At 31.0% G+C, this 18,845-nt stretch overlaps 2 protein-coding genes across 2 annotated transcripts; one reads left to right on the top strand and one right to left on the bottom strand.

Annotated features, from left to right (window-relative positions):
- Positions 1–8,180: 8,180 nt before the first annotated feature.
- On the bottom strand, positions 8,181–9,561 carry LOC141678054 (transcription factor JAMYB-like). The gene is made up of 3 exons (XM_074484245.1): positions 9,247–9,561; positions 9,036–9,165; positions 8,181–8,949 (listed from the first exon to the last, which is right to left on the bottom strand). The coding sequence occupies exons 1-3, from the start codon at positions 9,395–9,397 to the stop codon at positions 8,397–8,399; spliced, it is 834 nt and encodes a 277-aa protein (XP_074340346.1). The 5' UTR covers positions 9,398–9,561; the 3' UTR covers positions 8,181–8,396.
- A 1,411-nt stretch (positions 9,562–10,972) lies between these two features.
- On the top strand, positions 10,973–11,949 carry LOC141680522 (uncharacterized). Its single transcript, XM_074486725.1, has 2 exons — positions 10,973–11,283; positions 11,325–11,949. Exons 1-2 carry the CDS (start codon positions 10,973–10,975, stop codon positions 11,947–11,949), a joined length of 936 nt encoding a protein of 311 aa, XP_074342826.1.
- Positions 11,950–18,845: the final 6,896 nt, after the last annotated feature.

Consider the following 18,845-nt stretch of genomic DNA (forward strand, 5'->3'; position numbering starts at 1 on the left):
AGTTGACTGTAAATATGACAGCTCGCAGTCAAATTTGGCAGTCATATTTAGTCGGTCAAATTTATCTTTATTTTTTTGTAGTGTATCTTTCTTGTGCACCATTTGTATATATTATTAATTTATGAGAGGTGTTATGCCAATTTGACTTTAGGGGGGTTTTTGTTGCCAAAAAAATTTCCATGGCCTTTTTAATAACAGAATAATATTATTACATAGATTGATTATATTTTAAAGAAAATTACTCACATTACTAACATTGATATTTTAAAATACAAAAGATTTTAAACTGACAGTCTCAAAATACAAATATTTGAATCAACCTTACATGCTCTCATTTCGAATTTAACTAAAAATAAGATTAAAACATAACTTTCCTTCAAAAAAAAAATTAAAACATAATAAGATGTATCTTTTTCCACTATGTTAGTACATATAGTGTAGGGTATTTTAACATAACTTTGTTTTTGTATATAACCGATAGTTACGAGGCACTTGATAAAAATAAGAGAATATAAATAATTGGCTATTTTTAAATTGAACATTTTTTCAAGTAGTTAATTTAATTAAATATTATAAGTTTTTTTACTTAGACTTTCAATAATTTTATTTTAACAATATAGCATGCATAAAAAATAAATATCATGTTAGTATATTATTGATGATTATCAAACTTTTAACATAGAGTATTACCCTAAATTCATCCCTCTTTCAAGTTTTACATAAAATATAATACAACATATTAATATATGTTGGTAAATCACGTTTTAATTAAAATTATATTGGTCTCATAATTAAGTTTTAAATACTTTTTAATTTACACTTTTGAAAAATTAAATTATCATTCAACCTAGCAACACTTTTTTTTTGCCACCAAAAGAAGAAAATTTTATTGCTTCAAATCATTACATAAAACATTATGAAAATCCGGATGGACATTCTCCATCCAACACCTACGATCAGCTATTGAAGAGTTATATATCGCTAAGTAGTGAGCTACGCCATTCGCAGACCGCTTAATAAACCTTAACACTGTGTTTTGATTTTAGCAACACTTTTAAGTCTTCTATTTAGTAAAAAAAATATTTTTTCTTTCAAATTAAATTTTTTTTTTCAAATTTAGACAAGAAAATATTATTTTTCAAATATGATTTGATATTGATATTCTACTTTTAAAAATAAAAAATAAAATGGGTTATGAATGAATTAGTGGGTAAAATTATATTTATGAGCAACCATAACTTTTAATATAATTGAGGTACACACTCTGCAATCATCATTAACCAAAATCTGACTATTTGTATACCACTGCAACTGTACAAGAAGAAGATAAAAAGTACAAGCTTAAATCAGGCACTCCCTCTTTCTTTCATTTTGATTTCTTATCAAAAGATTATCACGAAAATTAAGAAATATGTATAAAATAGTAAAAAGAAAAAAAAAATGGGTGAAGTGGTGAGAACTATTGATTTTTAATGTATAAAAATGAGATAATAGGATAAAAATAGTGTTGTGTTATTTTTGGTAAGTTTTGAAATGTAAAGAAATAAATGAGATATCAAAAAAGAAATGAAAATGTACGCGGTAGAATTAATTAAAGAGGATCGGAAGAGTTACGTAACATATAAATACAGCAACGAGTGATTATATGAGTCAAATCATTCAAATGAGGATAACTGCTCTTGGTAAATTGTGACCGACTATATATTTGACATACAGACTGATTGCTGATAGATTGACTGTAAGTAAAGCTAGCTGGTCCTACTTTAGCTGTACTGAACCCATGAGTAAGGAAGAAGAACAAGTTTTCAAGTACTGGACAAGATTCACGCCGAGGAAAATCTAAATTCAAAGATTTTGATTTTGATGGAGAGTCAATATGCATGTATGTTTGATTCTCAGCTAGGCAAATAATGGAAAACTAATTGAAACGTGCTGAAAAACTATGTATCAACTTTCCTTTCAAATTTCCGGTTCTGGGTTCTTTAGTTGCGTACTTATATATATACCGACTCTGATAGTAAAATTTAGCACTCTGATAGTAAAATTTAGCTAGTAGGATTGCAAAAAACTTACTTTCGAAAGTAATAAAAAATAGATATTTGAACAAATATGTGCATGATTATTATATTTTTGCTGAATTTTGAATGAAAAACGTGTTCAATTAGAACTTACATGCGTTAACTTTTATCGGAGATAAAAAGAAAAAAATAAAGAATATCACTATATTTTACTTTCTCTATATTATTAAACTCATAATATTATTCAAATTATATGATTAAAAAATTTAACAATTAAATAAAATATAGGAAGTAGTTTTTATTTGATTAGTTTAAATTATGCATGGGTCATCAACATAGATTTAAACACATTTCACATTCAATTATTGTTGAATCGAAATTTTGTATCTCATAAATTTTAGGTCGGTGACTTTACTAATGCCATGACTCTTTTCTGTTAAATAAAATCTTAGACGTCAATTATTTAAGGAGTAAAAATAAAATGATTAATTTGATACTTAATTATATTAAAACTAGTTGTATATAGCACGTGTAAGGCACGAGCATGTTCTGTTCTAAAATATTTTAAAATTTATTTACATAATTGTTAAATAGATATATAGTATGTTGTGACACGTGAGAAGTTAATTTTGTATGTGTAGTGACCTCTATTTTAAGTATGAATTTTTCCGATTTGTATGTTTCAATAGCACGTGCGAGACTTAAACTTTTTCTAAATCTTGTATGGATTGTGTTCATATTACATAAATGAAATATATGTTATGTTGTGAGATTATCATTTTTCTAATTTTGGATCGAATAACAGATATATAATATTCGTAAAATATGTACGTTGAAGTGTTTTGGATTTTGGAATTCTATAATTGGTACCATCGAGTACGGTCATTCATAATTATTTGACAAGATCATATTAATCGATTAAGAAAAAATTTAGTTCATTTGCGATAGTTGTCTTAATTTCTTTTTTTTGGTTTGCAGTATTCACCGTAGTGATTGACAATCTTTTTTACCACACATATTGAAAATGTGAATAAATTGTTTTTTTTTTAAAAAATAACTAATATATTTTATTAAAAGCGAGATAAGTGAGTTAAATGTTTGTTGATCTTGACGGAAGTATATGTTACGAGACCGATGATCTCATGAATGGGAAGTATGTGTCGTGATATTAATGATTCTCAAGTTTGTTCAAATATTTTTCTTATAGAATTGCAAGTTCTATATTTATTATATCTAAATACGTCTAGAATTTTTTAGAATTACATCACATTTAACCTTAAAAATTTTAGTCTGATCTTTGTTTACATTTAATTTTCTTCATTTTATGATAATAAAGCTTTATTATAATAGTTTCATGTATTATTGTAATAAGATAAATATATACATATGTATATATATAATTATAAATGGTTAATTTTATAATAAAATAGTAATAAATATATGTAATAGTGAGTCATACTAATTAATAAATGTATATTAAGTTAGATGTAATTAATACATGCATATTAAATGAAGCATTAATTAACATACAATTATGAAGGGCAATTTGTAATTTTAATAGGAATAAAATGTCTCATCTAACCCTAATTGCTCTATTATATATATAATAGATTGCTGCCTATTACCCAAACTCATACTTTTTGCAAATCATTTTACAGTTAAACTTTAGACAATATAATATATGTCTAAAAGTATGTGTGCGCGCGCTGATGAGTAATCTCACGCATCACAATCACATCTATATTATATTATAATAAATGAAATATTAAAAGTTTGATAGTCGGTCGGTCGGTACTTACTGAAATTAATTACCCTTAATTAATTATTCAATCTCTAATTGGTCAATTAGTCGATTGATCAATTCCAATTTTGATATTCGGGTCAATTTCTGATATCAATTTAAATTCTATTTCATATCCAACTCTAGCTATATTATTATTAGTTGATATTAAAGTCAATTTCTGCTACCAATTTTAAATTCTAATTCATATTTAGTTATATATTATTTTAATTGATATTTGGGACTAAAATAAATTTAAGTAAACTAAATATAATTAGTTGAATTTAGTTGATATAATATCCATCGGGTTAAGAAAAAAATAATAAATACTACTGATCCGTCTAAAAAATTATACTCTTGAACTAGGATAACAAAATAATACATATTAGTCATCCAAGATAATTAAAATATAATTCAACCAACTAAAATAAAATCATATATATTAATTATTCGGGATAAAAAAATTTATCTTATTGATCTAGATATAAAAAATTAAAATTAAATTAAATTTAATTAGTTGAATTTGGTCGTAATAATGGGCTTCGGACTAAAATAAAATAAAGTATAATATGAGATAAATCAAATTAATATCAGATTAAGCATAATTTGTATCCTACTAATATGAACCAGAAATTAACTTTTAACTAAACATTATTATTATTATTATTATTAATATTATTATTATTATTAAAACACACATAAAATGATCAATAAATTATATCGTTTATCAATACTATTGTTTTTTTCAAATAACTCTTATAGTTTATCGATTAAGTAATAAACTCTCTAAAATAATATTTTTATTAAAGTTCCAACATAATAGAAATATTGTATTTTTATTCTTAAAAAACTATAAAATTGCTATATTATTTTTAAAAATCTATGAACATATACGTGTATTAATATAATTATCATGAAATAATATCATTTAAAAGGGTAGAAATAAAAATATTTAATGAACAAATTTAAAAAATTCAATTCAAAATATTTTGTTTAAAAAATTATATAATATTTAAAAAAATTATACATCTGTGCATCGCACGAGTTTTAAGCTAGTAACTATAATTTACGAACATCCTTTCTTTACCGCTCATAGCAAGATTTTAGGCCGAATATTTGAAGATTCATTAGGGTTTAAATGGGTGAAAGCATTGCCGGAACTTAAGGGGCCGGTGTAGCTTTTTTATCCAGAGAATATATATATAAATTTATCTAATGTGTACACATTGACACCTTTTTATCACAAAATTTCATACAATTTTAATGATTTAACTCATTATAATTTGTGAGAATTATTGCAATATGCAGGGTTCGATAATTATCAATGAAAATGAGACAATCATATTTACGCCTAACTTATTAAATATGTGCTCGGGACATATACCAGAAAATCTGTTTATAGAATTAAAAAACTAATTTTATAGTTCCCCGTATCATCTTTTAAACATTCTACTAATTTTATCAATTAGTTCTAGTTTCGATTAACTTATTGACCGATTCTTACAGAAATTTTGAGCCAAAATTTGCATATTCGAATCTATTAAATAATTGACAATTAATATGGATTAATTATCTATTTTTAAAACACATGGTAAAAATAATGGATATAATTAGTGTTTAATTGTTAGGATATATAGTTATGTTATTAATTATAATATAATACGTACGTCTTGATATGAATCAACACTGATTTCACTTTTATTTAATTAACGACAACAGTCAAAAATTTGAGAAAGGGGGTGTAAAGTAACTGACTTGATTTGTAGAATGCAAAATTTCAATTATGGAATGTTTTATGTGAAATAAAGGACAACCAATATTTAATTTGCGAAATAGTTGTGCAATAATTTAACCTTTGGGTGAACTCGCGTAGGGACTATAGTTACTTTAAATTCAGACTGATAATTGTGTTACGTATTTGTTTTTGGAAGAAAAAACATTTAAAATATTGAAAAAGGAAAATTGCATTTTGTTAAATAAATCATGTAAAATGTTATATACCACGTGGCTACTACTAAGCATATGTTTAAATTTGGGACCCCTTGGACGTACAGGGTTAAATCAAATGATTCTCCAATACGCACGCATTTCTTAACTGGCCGCCTCAAATCTATACCTTCACATGTATTTCTTCAATTAAAAAATCAAAATCAATATTAAAAAAGATTTCTGATAAAAAAAACTAGAAAATGACAAGTAATTCTCATTCATGAGCAGCTTCAGTTTGACCGGCATATACACATTTTTTTCTCTCAATCACAATGACAATTCGATATGTTTATTTGATTATTTTAAGAAAAACGTAACTTTATGTATGAATAAATTAAAAAAAACAATTGTCTAACTAAGCTGCGCGTACATTAGTTTAAAGAAAATTTTATTTTGAATATAAAATATGTAACATATATTTATCTATACTGTTATATTAAATACGAAATATTAAAAATTTGATTGTTGTTAATTAGTCACTCAATACAGAACCGTCAAATCAAACTAATGAGAATTGTTAGATAATTTTAAAAATTATTATACAAGAAGTATAAGGTTCGAATACTACCGAAAATATATTAAAATTATAATTTATAATATATAATAATAAAAATAATTGTGGTGTATTGTAAAATTATTATATTAGGGGTATAAGGTTCGATTCCAATAGAAATATATTAAAATTATATTTTACATATAATGATAAAAATAACCGTGCATCGCACGCACATGTTATATATGATTATTTTTACCTTACAAATGATTGAGGATAAATTTTTAGTGGTGCCTTGCATATACAAAAAGTTATATCACAGTATATATTATCATTAAAATAATTATTTTTTTTGTCTTTTTCACTATTTATTTATAAATTTTTATTTCATCCTTTGATTATTTTAGTCAGAATACTTGATAAAATATACATATTTATACGATAAACTAATACAAAAAAAAAATCAGTTTTCCCTGGGGCCACGTGTCTTGTAAGGGTTTTACTTAAAGTTGCAATTAACTGCTTTTATTCACAATTAATAAGAAAAATGATATTGCTGCACATGTTTTAATATGACACCTTAAAAACAAGGCAACAAAGAACAAGAGGAGATATCATATCAATATTAAGTGGGTATTTGGTTCATGATTATGTGTCGGGTTAATAAAAATTGAATCTTAAATTTAAGTGATAATATTTGGATAATCAATTTAGTGGTAGAGAATGAGAATTGAGAATCACATTCTCTCTTAATGGGTAAATTAAACCCACCATATCTCTTGCATATACATTTCATTCTCATTCTCGATTCACACACTGCAACCTCAAGCCAACTATATCTTTCCACGTGTTTTACTGGCAATGTAATCTTCTGCTTTCTGCTTTCTCCATACCGTATATGCGTACATAATATTTTAATTAGAGCAAAAACAGCTAACAAGAGTCTTTTTTATAATATTATGGTTGCTGATCAGGTTAAGCCGGGCTTTTCTAATTTATTAAGTAGTTACAGCTACATTTGAGTTAAGATGGGGAAGTAATTATAATCAAATATAACCACCAACACAGTTTCTTATTATAAATCTAAGTACTAATGACAAATCGAACACTAATTCAAAAATCCAAATTTGAGGTAGATTATCCCAAATTCTCCTACAACAGTGATCAAAATGGTAATCCAAATTTGGATTAGTGAAAGAGTAGTGATCCAATTTGGATCACTATTGTTCACCGAGATTACTTGGTTTAATATAAAAAAATGGTTTTATGATTTGTAGTTAATGTGATTTTAAAATAATTTCTGATTTTTTAATTATATAATTAATAACAGAATATAATTAATAGTTAACAAAATTTATTTTTAAACTAAAACTTAAAACAATGAGAAAATATAATTTTATTAAAATTTAAATAGAAGTTAATTGAAGAGTTAGAAGTGTGAGACTATTCCGATCGATGAAAATACTCCATTCCAAAAATTCCTGCACCGCTTTAGAAAAATAAAAAATAATGAGGCACATATTGCACTTAGAGATGCATTAATTTAGCATTTGTGGGAAAAATATACTAATTCGTAAAATTAATGTGTATCAATAATATTTTATATGTTAATTATTGCAATAAATGTGTTTTTCGTGAATTAAGTACACAATTTTAATATTTTTATGTGTATTAAATTTTTTTGATTTAATTAATTTATGAAATGTTATATAAATTATTAATAATGATTAAACGATAAATTTAAGATAAAGTTACATAATATGATATTTATATATTATTATATGTAAATTGTAATTTGGATCAAATATTTAGATCATTAGAGTTATGTCAGAAATTCAGATCAGTATTTGAATTTGGTGATCCAAATTTGGATTTTTAGATGCCTAAGTACATAGGAAAAATATGAAAGAGTGTTGCTTGTGAAATCTCAAATTTACAATTAATTTAATCAACTCACAACCAACACTTATGGTTAAAATTCCTCCACAGATATTCCGTTAATCCGTGATCATGCATTAATCTACCTAATTAAATTAAATTTCATAACTAATGTTTTCTGTATATAAATTTTTTATTTAATTATGTGTATCTTAATTCGGCTAGCTAGCTATGATTATTAATTGAGTAGCTGCTGGAGAGACCAAATGTCCTCAACATTCCACAAAGTTTCAGCTAAATCCCCACTCATCCACTGATTGTTTTGCTCCATTTCTTGGAAGCTAAGATGTTGGTTGTAGTAGCCAGAAGGACAACATTCTGTGAATCCGAGCTGAGTACCATTAGCCTGATCATAATTTGGATCATAGTTATAACAATAATCAGTGAGATCAGAAATCGGAGAGTTTGAAGAAGCTGATCTTGTCGTATTGGAACTCTCGGATGTTAAGCTAGAAATAGGTTTATGCAATTGTTGAACAGAGTTGGGCATAGTATCACTACTAGCTTGTGCCTGTTCCTGTGGCATGGTAACTTGATGAGGCGATCCCTTGGTATTGGGGATTTCGGAGGAAACTGTAGGTGTAGAAGCAGCTTGAATTCTTTTGGCCAATTCTTTTGAATTCTTTACGTCACACTTGAGCTGTTTCGCGTGCTTTTGGACTCGTGTCCTCCAATAATTCTTTATCTCATTGTCCGTTCGTCCAGGTAGATGTTGTACTATTTTTGACCATCTGTCATTAATAATCACCAATATTATCATTAGAAACTATAATGTGTAAAAATCAATGTTAGAAGCTAAAGAATTATCGTAAATTACCGATTGCCCCAACGAGAGTGAAGTTCCAGAATCAGAAGTTGTTCATCAAGAGTTATGTTTCCACGTCGAACATCTGGACGTAAATAATTCAACCATCTTAATCTGCAGCTCTTTCCGGTTCTTTTCAGACCTGCAATTTTTATTTGAACTTTATAAATTAGCATTTAAAAGTTTACAACTCAATTACCCTACTAAACGCGCACTCACTCACCAGCAGAACAAGCAAGAGAATTCCAGCGACCTTCGCCGTGTAAGGTGATATAATTCATTAGTGCCAAGTCTTCTTCCATTGTCCACGGACCTCGTCGCAGCTCCTCGATCATCACGATCTCTTCGTGATTTTCTTCGCCTTTGACATTCATATCTTCCTTATAGTCTGTGTCTGAGAATTTGTGAAAATGATTACTGAAATAAACTTTAAGTTTATGTATGCTTAGCGGAACAGATCTGAATTTGCTTTGGAAGAAAAAGAAAGTGGGAATTATATATAGCTGGGCAGGGGGCTAAGTGAAACTTTAAGCACAATAACAACATGATTCTTTCATCTTGTTTATTTAATATTTTTTTAGTAATCACTTAAAACACGTTTTATAACTATGTTACAAAACCTTAGCATTTAGAAAATAAACCTTCCAACGAACTCCAACATTTTGAGACCATGTAGTTTTTCATATGTACCACGCTTTATGAGTAATCATAATTCACAATTTTTATAATATTTCTTTTTTAAATTTAGGCATGAGATTTTTTAATATTAATGATTTATTCAATACTTACTAAATAATCTTTTAATTTAGTGACGATTTTACTATTAATATGTTACTAAATAATCTTTTAACTTAGTGACGATTTTACAATTAATATGTTAAGATTTAGAACGTTCATCATATTCAGAAGAAAAGCTTTATTAATGTACATGATCCTATTCTTCATAATCATCCATTCATTATACATAGATCCTGAGATAGGGTTTCAAAATTTTTTGTAACCTGAAACATGTTAAAGTATAGTTTTCCCATATTAAGTAAATAAGAGTTGGATTACGCATTCTTTTCATAAGATCGTATATGTGTCTTATTATTGTACCAAATGTTGTACGGGTCTTTTAAAGTGGGTGGTATATTAGCAAGGAAGGCATGGTCGTCTACATGGGAGCCTATACCTGTTGGGATTTTAATCTAAATTTTATTTTTTATTTTATGTTTTATTTATTTTAATAACTCAGCCTGGTTGTTAGCGTATTAGTAGCATTATGATTATTATGTGTAAGTAGTAGTCAGTTAGATGTATTAATGGAGAAATAATAGGAATGGGTTATTGGTTTCGTGCTACCACGTTGTTGGTTTAATTTTTATTTAAACATCATGTAATCTTATATATTATATGAGAAGTATATACAAGTTTATATCTCCCATTTTATATAATAGACACCTAATATACATGTACATATTGTCTTATATAAAGTCAGACATCAGTAAGCAAGTCTATATTTTAGCACAAGCCAGCTGTGTTGCTGGGTGTTGAGCTGTCATGAGCTGTCATTCCATTCTGTTAGAGTTAGAGTTGTGGATATAAAAGACTGAGTTGTAATTCTAGTTTGTTAACTTTTACTTTCTCAAAATAGAACTTATCTTCCATCTTCTCCAAGTTGTATCTAGATCTGTAACTACTTTCATTTACAAAATACAGTAAGCTTTTATCTTCTTGTTCATTACAGTTGTATTCACAAATACTTTTACATTTATCATGAATGTTAAGATGGTATCAGAGCTACATCGATCGTTTTAGAGCTGAAGTGATCGTTTTCTTCGATCATTTATCTTGTTTCTTGAACATCGCCGATCAATTGTTAATCGTCGATCAATATAATCGATTGTAAGTTCAATTTCCGCAATTTTCACATTTCTAGGTCAGTTTTAGAGACATTCTACAGTTTTATGTCTTCTAGTTCGTTGTTTCATTCGTATGCTCATGCTTTAGTGGCGATTCCTACTCAACATACTGCTGGTACTTCTAACAAAACAAGTCACACATCGCATACTGTTTATCCTGATTCCATTGAAACAAATGTGCATCCCTTGTATCTTCATAACAATGATCAACCTGGAATGATCTTAATCTCTAAAAAGTTAGTTGGATCTGAAAATTATGCATCCTGGAAGCGTTCTTTACAAATCGCACTGGAGAATTCGCTCCTTTTCCTGAAGGTTCTCCATTATATGTTCATTGGAAACGTGTTAATGATATGGTAATTACTTGAATTCTCAATACTGTTTCTGATGATATCAGCAGTAGCATGAATTATCTTGATAGTGCTTGTACCGTTTGGAGTGAATTGAGTGAACGTTTTGATGCTGTTAGCGGTCACAAAGTGTATGCGATTCAGCGTGATTTGTTTAAATTGGAGCAAGGGAATGACTCTGTTGAGTTTTACTTTCATAAGTTGAAAGGCTATTGGGATGAATTGAAGGCTTTACAACCTGTTGTTAAGTGTACGTGTGGTGCTATTAAGGACTGGGAGATGCAGCTTGAGCAGACTCGTTTAATTCAGTTTTTGATGGGACTGCATTCCAGTTTCACTGCTGCAAGGGGTCATTTATTAATGATGAACCCATGGCCTAGTGTAAATCAGGCTTTTATGTTGTTGAAACAAGAAGAAAAACAGAGGCAGACACACAGTTTGTCTTCTCCATCTCAGATTGCTATGATGGTTAATCTTCCTAAGCCTCAAACAACAACAACAACTAAATCTAATGAGAGATTTGGTTCTTTTGATTCTTCAATGGAATGCTCTTATTGTCATGGAAAGGGACATCTTAAAGAAAAATGTTATAAACTAATTGGCTATCCTGCAGATCATCCATATCACCCTAACAACAAAGGGAAGAAGAAATCTGGGAATTCAAGATTTTAGAATGCTTATTCTCAGTCTATTAAATCTTCTCAAGCTACACAGAGTGTGAATTCTAGTATGACAGAGCCAAGGTTCAGTCTAGCAGAGATCAATTCTGGAAAGTTAACATCTCAAATGAATATGCTTCAGCAACAAGTGACTACCTTAATGCAAAGCATTCAGAAGAATAATTCTTCTCAAAATTCTCAACCCTCTGGTTTCTTTACTCAGAATATAGCAGGTACTGCTTTCTCTTTTTTTGTCCACTACAAAGATTCCTGTCCATATGTGGATTCTAGATACTGGAGCAACAAGCCATATATGTTTTGATGATAGCTTGATGCATAATATTAAACCTTTGTCTGCTCCCTTGTCCATTAAGTTTCTTGATGGAAACACAACCTTAGTTACTCATTCAGGATCAATATTGCTATATCCTGTTTCTTTGGTAATTGATGATGTCTTGTTTGTTTCCACTTTTCAATTCAATCTCTTGTCTATTAGTAACTTGTCTGCTTTGACTCATTACAATATCTTTTTTACTTCCACTGAGTGTATTCTACAGGACCAACTCCAGATGAAGGAATTGGTTCTTGGTAAGCTTGTTGAAGGCCTCTAACAGCTTGACAATTCTGTTTCAGACCATTCTTCTATCTCAACCACTGTGCTATCAGTCTCCAAAACTTGTTCTACTTTTGTTTGGCATAAGAGATTAGGACATGTTCCTTGTACTGTACTCAATAAGATTTCTGATCTTTCTATTTCTAAGTCTGATTGTCTGGATCATTGTGACATTTGTCCAAAGGCTAAACAATGTCATTTACCTTTTAATTCTAGTGTTTCTGAATCTATGCTTCCTTTTGATCTTATCCATTGTGATCTTTGGGGTCCATATAAAATTGTAACTTGCAATGGTTGTAAGTTCTTCTTGACAATAATAGATGATAATACTGTTGGGAACCACGGACTTAGGGTGTTACTACGTTTTACGATGAAGATTACGAAAAGAGGATTACCTTGTTAATGGTTGATTCCACGCTCTTCTATTGTATTCTCAAATTCCCTTGAGCGAAGTGTGGCCTCCGTCTTCTCAAGTTATCCTCTCTTCTTGCTCCTTGGTGGCTACAATATGTTTTCACACAATTCCAAGCAAGAAGAGAATAAGAATATATATAGGCTACAATAGGGACCATGGATAATTAGGTTGAGCCTTCTAATTACATCTTGAGCCTAGCCCAATGTAATTAAATATTAATTCAATCCACTAAAGAATTAATATTTGCACTACCTTTCCTAATACCGTAATTTAATTAATTCGATTCCAATATTATTTGCTTATTCAATTCCCCATGTTTAAAATATCATATGTCCATTAATTAAATAAATTACTGATAATTTATTTAATTAATATCTTTTATCCTTGATCATCCAGTCAACCTTTATTTAATTATGCCAGAATAAATTCCACCTGCAGGGTTTCACATAATTAAATCTTTTTGAGCTTTCAAGGGGACATCATTAACCCGAATATTATCAGGACATGGATTCCTTCAATAAATAATATCCACCATGTATATAATTCCATCACCCAAAATATAATGATATAATTCAAAAGAATTATTTCATATATAAATCAAAGCATGTAAATAATATACACGTGTCAATTACTATTTCCAGATTAAGAACCTAAGCATTAATAATAACATAGAATCTTAGTTCTCCTTCTTAATCAGTATGAAGGGAACAATTCTAAATTTGATCCTGTTCAATATACACAAAGTATACTAGTATTATTTATTAGTCAATATAAACTAATCTAAATAATACTACAGCCATACCAGTGGATTGTCCAACACCACCTGTGCTGTGAACCTTATTATATTATATAACCGTATTTAACAATCTAATATTTTGTATCCCATTTGATACTAGATTGTTCACAATATATAATATTAGACAACATGTAAACATTCAAATGATTTTCAAATAAACTGGCCAGAAATAAATGTACATACTTCAAATAAATATTTTCAGTATACACTAACAATCTCCCACTTATACTCAAAATATTCTATGTGTACATCAGTGTTTATTTAATCCACTATTACCTAAAAAACTATGTGTCCATCCATCTGACTCCTATCGCTTCCACATGCTTGTCAAAAACCTTGGTTGGCAAGCTCTTTGTGAAAGGATCTGCTCGGTTGTCTTCTGATGATATGTGAGCCACAACTATATCCCCTCGCTTTATGATTCCTCGTATGAGATGATACTTATGTTCAATATATTTAGCTGCTTTGTGGTCTCGCGGTTCCTTTGAATTTGCCACAACACCAGTGTTATCACAATACACCGTCAAGCTCCTAGGCAAATTAGGTACCACATCTAAGTCCAAAAGGAAGTTCCTGAACCATACAACCTCCTTGGCAGCTTCAGAGGCCGCCACGTACTCGGCCTCCATGGTGGAGTCTGCAATGCATTTCTGCTTTACACTCCTCCATATAACGGCTCCACCTCCCAAAGTAAAAACATATCCCGAGGTTGATTTCCTCTTATCCCTATCTGATTGGAAATCTGAATCAGTATATCCAAAAGGAAATAGATCTGAGGCCTTGTAAATTAACATATACTCCTTAGTCCTTCTCAGGTACTTGAGTATAGTTTTTACTGCACTCCAATGTTCCTGACCTGGGTTCGACTGATATCTACTAACCATGCCTACAGCAAAGCAGATGTCAGGCCTCGTACATAACATAGCATACATTAAGCTTCCACATACTGAAGCATAAGGAACTGCTTTCATGCTCTCTATATCCTTAGGTGTCGAAGAACACTGCTTCTTAGATAGAGCAACTCCATGCTTAAAAGGTAGAAAACCTTTCTTGGAGTTCTGCATGTTAAAACGAGCTAATACTTCATCAATGTAGGGCTCTTGAGATAAAGCCAACATCCTTTTCTTGTGATCCCTTATAACTTTGATCCCAAGGATGTATGCCGCTTCACCTAAGTCCTTCATGTCAAATTGTTTGAACAACCATGCCTTTACTGATGACAACATCTCAACATTGTTTCCAATGAGTAAAATATCATCTACATATAGTACTAGAAAAACCACTGCATTACCTTCACTTCTCTTATACACGCACGATTCGCTTGGACTTTGATCAAATCCATATGACTGGACTGCCTGATCAAAACGAATATTCCAGTCTCTAGAAGCTTGTTTAAGTCCATAAATAGACCTCTTAAGCTTACATACCAGATGCTCTTGGCCTTCCTTAATGAATCCTTTTGGTTGCTGCATATAGATGGTTTCTTCAAGACTTCCATTAAGAAAAGCTGTCTTGACATCCATTTTCCAAATCTCATAATAGAGATGAGCTGCTATAGATAAAAGAATACGGATTAACTTAAGCATGACTACCGGTGAAAAGGTTTCCTCATAATCGATACCTTCTTTCTGAGTATACCCTTTCGCAACAAGTCTTGTTTTCCAGGTTTTCACCTTTTTATCTAATCCCCTCTTTTTCTTGTAGATCCACTTACATCCAATAGGTTTTATACCTTTGGGTGGTTCCACGAGCTCCCAGACCTGATTAGAATATATTGATTCTATCTCAGATTCCATCGCCTTTTGCCAAAGATCTGCATCTTTGTCTTGTACTGCCTCTTCGTATGTACGGGGATCATCATCATGTTCACCAGGGACCAAGTCTGAAGACTCTCCCAAAAACATGAATCTATCAGGCTGTTGAACAACCCTCCCACTACGACGAGGCACTGGTGCGATATTAGTGACAGGTTGTACATTATGTTATGGTTGTTCTACTTGTACTACAGCTTCATGGGTATTATTTGTCCCTCCCACTAGTTCCTCTAAAACGACACTACTCATGGGTTTGTGATTCATTATATAGTCCTCCTCGAAGAATCTTGCATTGGTGCTAACAATGACATCCCGATTCTTCGGACTATAAAATAAATATCCTTTCGTTCCCATGGGGTAGCCTACAAACAACCTTACTTCTGTACGAGATTCTAACTTAGTCGCGTTCTTGTTCAGCACATGTGCTGGACAACCCCATATTCGAATATGTCTTAGACTCGGTTTATCCCCGGTCCACAATTCTAAGGGGGTTTTAGGAACCGACTTAGAAGGTACTAAATTCAGAAGATAAGCTGCTGTCTCTAAGGCATGTCCCCAAAATGACTTGGGTAAATCCGAATAACTCATCATCGATCTAACACTCTCTAAAAGAGTCCGGTTCCTTCTCTCTGCTACACCGTTCTGCTGGGGTGTGCCTGGTGCAGTTAACTGGGATTCTATCCCATTTTCTGATAAATATTCCCTAAATTCTCCAAGCAAGTATTCGCCACCACGATCTGATCGTAGTGACTTGATACTTTTATTAAGTCGCTTCTCCGTTTTAGCTTTGTACTCTTTGAACTTATCAAAGCACTCAGACTTACGGTGCAACAAATAAACGTACCCATATCTAGAATAATCATCAATGAAAGTGATGAAATATTCATAACCACCTCTTGCTTGGATATTCATGGGTCCACATAAATCAGAGTGAACCAATTCTAACAGTTGTTTGGCTCTATTCCCTTTTGCCTTGAAAGGCCTATTAGTCATTTTACCTTCCAAGCAAGATTCACAAACTGGAAATGGCTCCACTGCCAATGAGCTTAAAGGCCCATCTACTACCAGTCTTTGAATCCTCCTCAAGTTAATATGACCTAATCTCAAGTGCCAAAGATATGTTTGGTTCAAACTAGAAGGTTCCTTTCTTTTAGTAGAGTTAGAAGATGTGTTGTTCAATTCCCTAAATTGCAGTTGCAGTGCAGGTTGACTAGGATTAATTATATACAAATTATCTTGCAATGTACCAGAACATATAATTCATTTATTCATCATAATAGAAACATTACGATCCAAACAAATATTTTAACCATCCAAAGCAAGTTTAGAAACCGAAATTAAATTCCTTCTAAAAGAAGGTACATAAAGACAATTGTTCAAAACCAAAATCCTATCAGAACCAAAAGATAAATGAATAACTCCTACTGCAACTACTGCTACTTTCGTAGCATCTCCCATGGACACGTATATCTCACCATCTCTAAGCATTCTGGATAGTTGGAACCCCTGCATAGAATTACAAACATGATCAGTGGCTCCTGTATCTACACACCAAGTGCTTGTAGATATAGTCGCTATAAATGTTTCTGTAACTAGAGAAAGAGACATACCAGTATTGTTTGTCTTCTTAGGAAGAGGACAATCCTGTTTTTAGTGACCTGATTGTTTGCATCTGAAGCTCTTTCCCTTAGGCTTTTTCACACCACCCTGAACTCCCACTGCCTTCACAGCTTTCTGTGTCTGAGCCTTTTTCTTCTTCTTAATACCTTTCGGCTTAGAGGAAGAACCTTTCTCAGCCACATTCACTTGAACACTCTGCCGAAATAATCCTTCAGCTGCCTGAAGTTCTGTCAGCAGTTCCGCGAGACTATACTGCCTCTTGTTCATGTTGTAATTCAAGCGGAACTGCTCAAAACTCTTGGACAAGCTCATAAGGATAATGTCAATCTGGGTTTCCCCGTCAAGTTCAGCACCAATGATCTCTATCTCATTCAGATGCGACATCATCTTGAGAATATGATCCCTTACAGGTGTGCCTTCAGCCATCTGAGTGTTCATTAAAGCCTTCATGGCTACTTGCCTAGCAGCCCTATTCTGATCTCCAAAAAGTTCCTTGAGATTAAAGAGCATATCCGAAGCAGTGGCCATAGACTGATGCTGATGCTGCAAAACACCCGACATTGCTGCCAGAATGTAACATCGCGACATCTCATCAGCCTTAATCCACCATTTATAATACTCTTTCTCATCTTCAGGAGCATCAGCAGCAGGCTGTTCAGGCTTGGGTTCATAAGTGCAAAACTTGTACTCCTCAGCAGTCAACACAATGTCCAAATTTCGTTTCCATTCAATATAGTTAGGTCCGGTAAGTTTGTTATCCTTAAGTATGGTGAATAGTGGATTAAAGCCCATTTTATCCTGAGAATCATGCATAAAAACATCACATAAATAAGGGTGCATTAATTATTAAGATCTAAATTATTAAAATTTAATGCACTAACATCTAAACACCATAAGCTTCTGGTACGCCACGATGTGTGACATGTATACCACCTAATTTTGTTTAAATGTTACTTCGGTCCTATTACTAAACAATATGCCACGTTGGGGTGGACTATATTATTTTCATAGCTAAGTGTATACCATCATCAAATCTTAAATTATTCGAAATCTATGGAACTTGGTACGCCACGATGGGTGGCGTGTATACCTTCCAATATTCGTAATTTTGTCTTGAATAGAATACTTCAATTCAATATTCATCAATGGTTTGATTTCCAGATAGTGGAGGAGTCACATCGGTCTCGCTTAAAACCCACAGCCTTACAAGTTCGATGAACCCGTTTTTGACAAAATCGCCCCAAATCAGAAATAAAGAAAATCCGTATTTATTCCTTTCAAAATTTATTAATTTAAGAAGTTTGTTCTAGTAATTTCTATAACATTCTAGACACCACAAATTACATGCCACGATGGGTGACGTATATATAATTTATATTCGTCTTTATGTCAAATTACCTACAACCAATAATGAAGACCATGAGATTTAATTTCATATTAATTCCCTCTCCCACTTAGAATTTTTTTATTAAAATTGAGGAATTTTAAAATTAAATGGGGCCCTATGTTGTTATAATTATGTCTAATCATGCATTCAAAATACACACATAATTTTAGCAACATATAACATTTAATTAAAGCAATAAATAAATTTTATGTCCATGTCGTCCTAATTAAGTTAAACATGCAATTTTAAAAGAATTACACACAT

The sequence above is a fragment of the Apium graveolens genome, chromosome 8 (assembly GCF_009905375.1).
Source record: "Apium graveolens cultivar Ventura chromosome 8, ASM990537v1, whole genome shotgun sequence".
NCBI classification, from domain to species: domain Eukaryota; kingdom Viridiplantae; phylum Streptophyta; class Magnoliopsida; order Apiales; family Apiaceae; genus Apium; species Apium graveolens.

Excerpts from the sequence above, each read along its gene's own strand:
- LOC141678054 (XM_074484245.1), bottom strand. The coding sequence starts at position 9,397 with ATGAATGTCAAAGGCGAAGAAAATCACGAAGAGATCGTGATGATCGAG. Across the intron at positions 9,166-9,246 it reads TTCTCTTGCTTGTTCTGCTG|GTCTGAAAAGAACCGGAAAG; the intron begins GTGAGTGAGTGC and ends TAAAAATTGCAG. Across the intron at positions 8,950-9,035 it reads CACTCTCGTTGGGGCAATCG|ATGGTCAAAAATAGTACAAC; the intron begins GTAATTTACGAT and ends TATTAATGACAG.
- LOC141680522 (XM_074486725.1), top strand. The coding sequence starts at position 10,973 with ATGTCTTCTAGTTCGTTGTTTCATTCGTATGCTCATGCTTTAGTGGCG. Across the intron at positions 11,284-11,324 it reads GGAAACGTGTTAATGATATG|CAGTAGCATGAATTATCTTG; the intron begins GTAATTACTTGA and ends TGATGATATCAG.